The following is a 9,200-nucleotide window of genomic DNA, read 5'->3' as shown; positions in this document are numbered from 1 at the left end:
AGGAGGCAAAACCTGCACCAGCATTTCTTGTCTCACAACGCATAAACCCATACAACCAAGATATGGATCCACTTAGAAATTTGCTGGCATATATATTTTCATTTTGAGTACAACCTTGTATCAGAAAATAAAAGTTTTCCAAGCTTAATAGCCAAGATATCTATTTTCCAAAGCTATTCTTTAGGCTCATTAATCATTCAAAAAACCATAAAGTGCATTTTCACAACTACTTCCTAAGAACCCACCTGTGCCAGGAGCTAGAGTTAAACATAAGACGCACAGTCTCAGGCATGGAGACTGGGTGTGTAGGCATGCAGGTACAACATTGTGCTGGTCAGCTTTTCATCACTATAACACAATACCAGAGATGATCAACTTATAAACAAAAGTTTGGTGTTTGCTCACAGTTTTGAAGTTTCCAGTCCATGGTCATTTGGTTCCATGCCATTGGGCATGTGGCAAGGCAACACATTGTACCAGAACAAAGTCATTCACGGCATCACCAGGAAGCAAAAGAGAATGGAGTTCCCACAAGCCCCTTCAAAGACCTGCCTTCAACCTTTAAAAGACATCTTATAGGCCCACATTTCTTGAAGGTTTCTTCTTGGGATTCCCCTATTCTCACCCATGCTCCCAGGTGAACTTCAAGATTTGTCCAGCTCAGTGGTCAAACCACTGTGAAATGAAAAGACACTTTCGGGACTTTGGCCATCAGGAACATCACATAGAAACAACCCATATGGTCACATCACTGAAGAAGCTTACTGAAGGAAACGGACTACTTATACTGACATGTCACAGTATTAGACACAACAAAAAATTCACTTTCAACACGTTCACCTTGAGGAAATATGCAAGGGATCACCAACTCTTTGCTGTCTCTCATGTGATGATCTAGGTATGCAGGGAGGCGCAGGCTCATTCCCAACAGGGTACCAATGATACATGGTGGATGAGCTGGCATAAATGCTGCCTACACTTTAAAATGATTTGCATTCAATGGTTCTAGAGCACGTGGAAGGCCCGTGTTCACTGCTGTTGACCTATGTACAAAAGCTGGATTGTCTAGACAGCTTTCAGACTTGATAATACATTTTTTTTGTAGATATTACTATTTTGAATAATCACTTTGGGTAACCTGAATCTACAGACTGCATACTGCCAAAAATACCAGCCAAGACAACCTACAGCTCCTCCTGGGCTCTGGTGGATAAAGAGACCTGGAGATGGAAAGCTCCAGCCTGGGCCCAAATGGTAACAGATCAGAAACAATGAAGTGCTTTTGCTTTAGCGGTTGCAGGAGACGAGTACCCTGCCATTGGTGAATGCAGTTTCTGTCTCAGCCTTATAAATTCAACTTTGCTAAAGATGGGAGACTTTGGGGAGGTCAAGGGTATCAGCCCGGGAAGCTTACTGAGGCTTTCAGGTACTTTTTGTGGGGAGCTGGCTACATACTATCTTCCATCATGAGCCAGCTCACTGCATTATGAATTTACCTAATATCAAACAATGCAGGGTGTATAGAATGTCCCATTAGTTGGCCTGTCACAACCAGTTAAGAATTCAAGACTCCTCTGAGTGCACTAATGCCCTAGACAGACACCAATCCGGAGAAGTATTCTGCTGGACAGATGTTCCTCCCTGGAGCCATACAAGTCCATCCTTCAGATGACCACTCCACAAGAGAACATTCCATCCCAATCTCCCACTCACACATAGCCAACAAACCGCTCTCTGCTAGACTGGATTTAGCATTCTCTGCCCACATACCCTCTTTTGTACGTACTAAGAACCACATCCATGCCACTACCATAACATTCTAAGACCTTAGTCTTCTCTTGCCACTTTCTTCCTCTGCTCCCCCAATGCTGTATCTAACGACATCTAACAATGTCTGTGCCAGCATGTGTGTCTATGGGAACAGTGTCACAGTTTTAGAGATGCTTTCTTCTACCACCTCAGCAAAAGGTCAGGGACTTTAAACTACCCTCTGTTGTGTTTTCAAGGAACATATGCAGAGCCAGTATCCAGGCCGAGGACTTTGGTTTCAAATTGGCCAACAGGATTTGTAGAGTGAGTGCTGGCAAAGTAGGCTCTGAGGACTGTGGGATCATCATTATCATTAGGCCACTGATTGTGACCAAGTGTGTCATCTGTCATCCAGAGACAGGCAAGATGGCAGCAACCCTTCTGTCCAGGTAGATTCACATCTACTAATATTATATAAAGGGGACAGATATAGCTGCTGGAGGCCCACAGTGTTCTGATACAATGTGAAGTTTTCTTCAAGGAGGGGCTGAGTGCTAGACTCTTTTCGCCCAGGAAGGTAGGAAACAAAACACCTGTAGAACTGTAGACACAGAAGCGTCTGCTACCACTTCCCAAATGTCCACACATGTGTAGGAAGTGCCTCCCAGGTCTCTTATAGACAGTGGCTCTCCTTCCCTGATGGAAGGCATGAGTTGAGAGAAGAGGAGCAGCCATTAACACGAAGTCAAGCTGAGTAGGAGTAGCCTTGCTTTCAGAGGACTTAGCAGAACCTAAGTTACAATGATGTGGGGCCCATTCCTAGGAACATACTTCTGGGGAGCCCCCTTTGCAGCAAAGAAAGCCATCTGTAAAGCTCTCATCCGAACAGAATTATTTTCAGGCACCCGTCTGCTGTGGGTGAGAGGTCACTAGCATGCAGGAAGAACTGCCGGGAGGAGGGGGAAGAGCCTGGACGCACTGAGTCCGGCTTGAGGGAGCGAGAAACAAGGCCATCTAGTTCTGAATAGGGAGGAGACCCACAGCTGACTTTCTGCTAAGATAAGGACACAGTCACTCTACTATGAATTCTTATGAGTTATTTGATTAAGCTATATATAGATATATATGTTCAATAGAAGTGGGGGAGGATATATACGTGCTATATAGTTTTATGTTATACTCCTTGTGCACACAGACAGATGTGATTACATAATGTTGTATCACCCCTGCAGAGACATGGCTGACTCTGAGGATGAAGCAGTGGCTGAAGAATCGGAACGAGAAGAGCTTTATTACATAGTACTTTATACTTTTTGACTTTGAGCCACATTTAACTATTACCTACTGAAAAGTAAATTAGCAGCTGGGCTCAGATACTTCAGTTGGTCGGGTATTTGGTTAGCATGCATGAAGCCCTGGGTTCCGTTCCCTGTACCACATAAAACTGAATGTGGTGGTACAAGTCTGGAATCCCAGGACTTAGTGGGTTGGAGGCAGCAGGGTCAGGAGTTCAAGGTCATATTCAGCTAAATAGCAAGTTTAAGGACAGGGCACATGAGACCCTGTCTCAAAAGCAACAATAAAGAAGAAAAACAAAAATTAAAAACCAAACTTCAAAATTATCAGTAAAACATTAAAAAGTATCTGGACATGGTGGCACATGCCTTTAATCCTAGCATTTGGGAGACAGAGACAGATTGATCTCTGTGAGTTCAAGGCCAGCCTGGTCTATGTAGCAAATTCTAGGCCAGTCATGGCTGTATATTGAGACACTGACTCAAAAAAAAAAAAAAAGAAAAAGAAAAAAGAAAAAATAAAAAGAAAAAAACAAAACAGAAAATAAAATATTAAAAAACATTTTAATTTTCCCATACTCCAAAGTATATGTGGTATTCGATAGTAATACCAGTTAGAAAAAAAAAAAGAGCTGGGTCTGCTGGTCCCAGCATGTCCTCTCAGTTACTTGGGAGGCTGAGGAGGGAAGATCCCAAGTTGTTCAAGGCCTTTCTATGCTACAGAATAAGCTCAAGACCAGTCTGAGCATATTCACGCGTTCAAAACAAAGAAGGCTAGGAATATAGCACAGTGGTACACTTGCCTAGCCTCTGCAAGGCCCTGGGTTCAATCCCTCCTACTACTTGCAAGTGTGTGTATGTGCACGAATACACATACACTCATACATTCACTCACATATACACACATGCACACACACACATACACACACACACACGCATACACACACATCTTATGAGTTCCTTTCAATTCTGATTCTTACACTTAAATACACATTCCAAAAACAAGAACATCTGTAGCTAGGTAGTCTCTTTGCAGCCTTGTGACTACCTCAGATCTAACTGTCACCTAGGATGGGGTTCCCAGATGGGGAGAGTTGGTCCTCCAGACCTTGGCTGAACTTAGTGGCAAAGAGTGAAGCAGTAAAGTCATCCCCAATCTCAAGAGCGATGTCATATGCTGTCTGGCCTCTTGTGTTCTTCTTTTGAGGATTTGCGTTGCACCTGCGAAGGAAGTGGAGAAAGTTACTCAAGGTCACTCAGGAATATGACCCTCAGAGCTGACTATTCCTTGCCACAGAGACCAATGTAGGTACCTGGTCCTACCTCCCCAAACGTGTCCCAAAGAGGCCAGCTCTCAGAATGATTCTTCCTTTTAAGGGATTGTGTTGATTTCAAATGTTCAATTGCCTGTCCTTGTGATTGCCTTAAATCGCATCAAAGTCCTATAACCATGTTAAATGAGGGTAACACTCATTGTGCGATAGTGGCCTTCTCTGACAGGGATAACAGTTCAGAAGGAGGGCCTGTCTAATACCACTGAGTGTCAGTAGGGATGTCACTGCTATCCTCGGTAGAAGCCTTCGAACATACCCCAGTAACGTGGTGATGCTCTCCTTTCCTTCCAGGCCAAGCAGAGTTGCTTCATGAAGAGCTGTATTTCTGAACCTATTTGTGGGGAAAAAAATTTCTGGGTAAATGTGTAGTGTCATCAGGAAAATGGAAAGGGACTAAACTCAGGTCCTCAGGCTCGGTGGCAGGTGCCTTTACTGCTGAGTCACCTTGCTGGCCCTAATTCTGGTTGCTAAGGAGCACCTTGCCAAGCCTCTCTGCTCTCTAGCTTCAGGAAAACTAGGTCTCTGAGCGGCTGACGTCTAAGAGTGGCGGGGTGGAGGGGATGTGGTTCCCTGGACGCACCGAGCCCAGCTGCAGGACAGAGGCCATGCTGGAAGGTTTCAACTTTTTAGATGAATATATTTGAGGTAGATTTAGTAGCATTTAACTCTCTGGGAGCAAGTCTACTTCCCTTTATTGGCACCGACTAAAGAGGAAGAAGAACTCTGTGTTTTATTTGAAAGATGGCCTCCAGTCTGGCTTTCTTCCCTCAAAGACTTTCAGCTACGGAAGTTAAACACTGCTCAGGGCAATCTTGATAACGCGGTGGGAACCACGCTGTTACTACTCCACTCAGACGGGCTCAGTCACAAAGCTGGGACTTAGGAGGCCTGCACTGGTACTGTGCACCAGTCAGCAGGACGGGCCAAACCTAGCACAGGACTCGGCATGTCTGCAGTGAGATCCCATGTGTATCTGGGTCACTGTGGAGTGCCTGTGAAGTATATAAGGAAACTAAGGAAGACCACAATAAAGTGGCAACTTGTTCTATGTCCACAGAAGTTTCAAACTCGTCGTTGAATTGTTCATGAATCCAGGACTCATTTTACTGGAGAATCGTTTAAAAAGTGACTTGCAGATCAACCACAAGGCATCATGCTTAAATGCTATGAAAACCTGTCTGAATTATAAAAATACAAAATATATTATAAAGCAAATAGCATCACTGGGTACAGTGGTGCACACCTTAGATCTCAATACACAGAATGTAGAGGCAGGTGGATCTTCGTGAATTCAAGATCAGCTACGCTGATCAGCCAGTGAGACATTATTAAAAAAAAAAACCTACACATAATCAAATAGCATCATTTATTTCATCATCAAGAAAATGATGCAAAGGTATGGGGAAATGAAGAGGGTGCAGACTTAAGAAAACTCAAGAAAGTCGACAATGTTCTATAACTATATATCAAATATTCTGTTATAGAATAAACCTGTCCTATGGGAAATACTATAAAATGCACTTGGAAAATAGGCTCTTGTTATTATAGCCCTGTCTAGCCTCAGACTTGTGGTCCTCTTGCCACCGCCTAAGTGCTGAGAGTGCAGGTCTGTACCAGCAGCCCTGGTGACAAATTTTACAAGTACATATAGTCAATTTGGAAGACTAAAAAAACAAAATGAATAGTAGCCATGAAGAATATATATATTTAGAAAAATTGAAACAGATAATAGTAGCAAAGCTATGGGAATTCTGTTCCCTCCTTCATGGTGGCTGGAAATACCAAACAACACATCTCACCAAGCCAGGAAGCAAGAGAGCTAAATCCCTGCATCTTTGGAAACTTCTATTTGACATCATGTCCAGAAGATGAGCATTGCCATACATGAAACATACTCCAGGAACTTCTGAACCCAGGTTCCAAAGTAATTTGGAAGCAAACAAGAGAATCTCAGACAGGGATTAGGTTGTGAGTTAAGATGGCCCTGAGGCTGGGCAGTAGGTAACTTTACATAGAACCCCTTTGTCCTCAGATGTGGACACTAAGGGGCCAGGGACTGTATGGTGGACTTTCATGGCAGCTCCTCACCGGCGGTGTCAGCCCGGCAGGCAGCCATGTAACCCTTTCTTTCTGCGTTAACTTTATAGATATATTTTCATAGGAATACACTGAGGCCTCTCTTTACTCAGCATAGGTCTTAACAGTTTGGATCATGACAATAGCTTTGCCCAATATCCCAAGAGTTAAAGATTCCTTAGACCTAGAAAAGTACAAGTTCATGTTGGATGTGGTAGCACACACCTATAATCTCAGCACTCAGGAAGCAGAGGCAGAAGGATAGCAAATTCAAGGCCAGATGATCTACATTAGCAAGTTTTAGGTTGGCCATGCCTAAATAAAAAGCATACAAAAAGTACAAATTAATAGGTTAGCAAATGCATTACCATTTATAAAGCCCATTAGCGGTGCTGGCACATGCTTTTAATCCTAGCTATCAGGAGGCAGGCGGATCTCTGAGTTCAAGGCCAGCCTGATCTACAGAGTTTCAGGACAGCCAGGGCTACACAGAGATACCCTGTCTCAAAAATAAATAAATAAATAAATAAACCCCATTAAGTTAGGCAATGGAGTATTTTAAAATTTGGTTTTACTCAAGGTTCCTCGAGTCATTGTTCTAGAAGGTTGTAGAACTTTTAGGAGGTGGAGATTCACTAGGAGAAGGTCACTGAGGGTGGGCTTGGACGTTTTATAGCCCTGCCCCACTTCTTCCTGAGTGTAGATACAATGTGAGCAGTGACCTCCTGCTCCTGACCAAGCCTTCCCTGCCTGCTGCCTTTTTGGACTACATCCCTCCAAACTGTAAGCCCGATCAAACCCTTTCTCCCCTGAATTGCTTCTGCCAGGGCTTTCTATCACAGGAATAACAAAGTCGAAAGCACCCAGCTTTGGAAAACACCCATTAAGCCTGTTACAAAGGCTGGAAGAGAGTAAAACAGTTCTGGGGGTTCCAATCGAGCAGGTCACTTGCATGGACTGACTCTACTGTGACAGAATCCTGTGAGCTATGCTTAGTTACAACAGGGTGCCCTGTTGTCCTTCTAGTGTTTCACTTACGGTCCCCACTGCAGGTCGATGTCTGCTCCTCTCTGAGCAAGAACTGGAATGGCTTCATGGTGTTTATTCACAACAGCCACGATAACAGCGGGTCGCCCTTGACTATCACAACAGTTAGGGTCTGCTCCCTGTGGGTCATGGAAAGGGACAAACTCGCCATAAACCCCGAACTCAACATTGCCCAACTGCCATCCCACCATGAATGACAAATGTCCTGCGAAGGGATGAGGGCATTAAACTGAGTACAAACCAAAGGAGAATGAGGAATCTTATGAACACGGCTATAAAGGACACAGATGTCAAGCCCCCAGATGTTTAAGACTTTTCCCCACATCGGGAGGAGCAAGCAAGCACCCAGCCACCTTGCCTTGTTAGGAAAGCAGGCTGAGAGCGAATTTGGCCACATCTGTCTAGCTCAAGGACATTACTTAGGTTCGAACGTGCTTGTCTTTGCTATAAAAGCAGGCAGAGAAGCACCACGGAGCATAAAGCCCTTGGGCAGTCCTTCAGCCCTGGCATGCAGAGCTCAGTCAGCAGGCAGCGCACAAAGCGGGCTGCTCTCTGCAGAGAGGCCTGTTCTGAGGGCACTCACTTCATCAAGCAACTGTTCCAGCACGGACAGTCTTCCTTTCCCGGCGGGGCCAACCTCCTCCAGCAGGAGTCTGTTTTCAGGCTGTGGGGTGACAGAACAGGGCATCTTCATGGCCTCTGGGTACCTGTGCTGCAGAGTCCCAGCCAAGTGCTCAAGGCAAACCCCTCCCCGCTCCCAGGTTAGTAGTTATCTTCGTTGAACAACATGGACGGGTAAGTGTGAGTTTTGAGAGAAGGGGTGTGGGTGTGTGTGTGTGGTGTGGTGTGTGTTTTTCTGAGTGTTTCTGTGTGTACACAGTCCTCCATATGCAGTAGTACATACATACACATATAACTGTAATGTGTAATCTGTGCTCAGCTCCCAGGCCTTGTTATGGGAAAGGGCACTGCCTTGACATTTGTTTCATATAATCAAGGGCAAGGAGGCCCATGAGAGGCCTCACAAAACCTCAGAAATTTGCAAGCTTTGTAATGAATAGCTCCCGGAAGAGCAGCTAGGGTAAAACCGAGAATCTACTCTGTGGCTTCAGTCTGTGGCTTACGAAAGTGCCTGAGGCCAGCCCAGGATGACAGATCACATGCTCGCCCAAGAAATGGAACCAACAGACCAATACTTTCATTGGTCCATAGACATCTGAAGAATTTCTTTCATATTTTCAAAATGCCATGAAGTTTACCTTTATCTGTCTTTAATATCATTTTATATATAGAAAGGATTCCAAATACTAGACGACTGAAGGAATTAGGCCCAAACAAGCACACCGCTTTAGTATGCTTCTGCCACTAGGTCCCAGTCATGACTTGGGTGGTCACAGGAACTGGGACTGCCCTTTGTAGAAGCAGTTACAAAACCTACTCCCCTTCCTGGGCTACTAAGCCTTTCAGAAAATATGGGGTTCAGTCTATATGACCCCTCATTTGCCACCCCACCTCTCTGGTGAATTTCTTGGAACAAGGTACTGTTTCCTAATCAGAAAAACCCCACATGGTCTTAGGTATGGTGCCCTTTATTTGTTAAGTGACTAGACAATGAAGCATCATCATGTATTTAGCCAAACCAAATATCAGAGAAAGATGAGCACTCAGAACTGACCCTGGAGGAAACAGAGATGATCCA

At 44.5% G+C, this 9,200-nt stretch overlaps 1 protein-coding gene across 5 annotated transcripts in view; it reads right to left on the bottom strand.

Annotated features, from left to right (window-relative positions):
- Positions 1–3,500: 3,500 nt before the first annotated feature.
- Dzank1 (double zinc ribbon and ankyrin repeat domains 1) overlaps positions 3,501–9,200 on the bottom strand; it is a 52,389-nt gene continuing 46,689 nt past the window's right edge. For 4 of the 5 annotated variants that reach the window (XM_041670069.1, XM_041670070.1, XM_041670067.1 and 1 more), the window contains 4 exons: positions 8,085–8,165; positions 7,493–7,620; positions 4,635–4,709; positions 3,501–4,265 (listed from right to left, as the gene is read on the bottom strand). In XM_041670069.1, coding sequence (XP_041526003.1) covers positions 4,100–4,265; positions 4,635–4,709; positions 7,493–7,620; positions 8,085–8,165 — 450 coding nt within the window. In that variant the 3' untranslated portion in view covers positions 3,501–4,099. The remainder of the gene's footprint in view (positions 4,266–4,634; positions 4,710–7,492; positions 7,621–8,084; positions 8,166–9,200) is intronic. The other variant, XR_005976024.1, reaches the window with a different exon arrangement.

Source organism: Microtus oregoni, unplaced genomic scaffold (assembly GCF_018167655.1).
Source record: "Microtus oregoni isolate MIOR12 unplaced genomic scaffold, Mior012 000020F_ref0000438, whole genome shotgun sequence".
Classification (NCBI taxonomy): domain Eukaryota; kingdom Metazoa; phylum Chordata; class Mammalia; order Rodentia; family Cricetidae; genus Microtus; species Microtus oregoni.
Note: the sequence above shows the minus strand (reverse complement) of the source record. Positions and strands in the feature narration are given on the sequence as shown.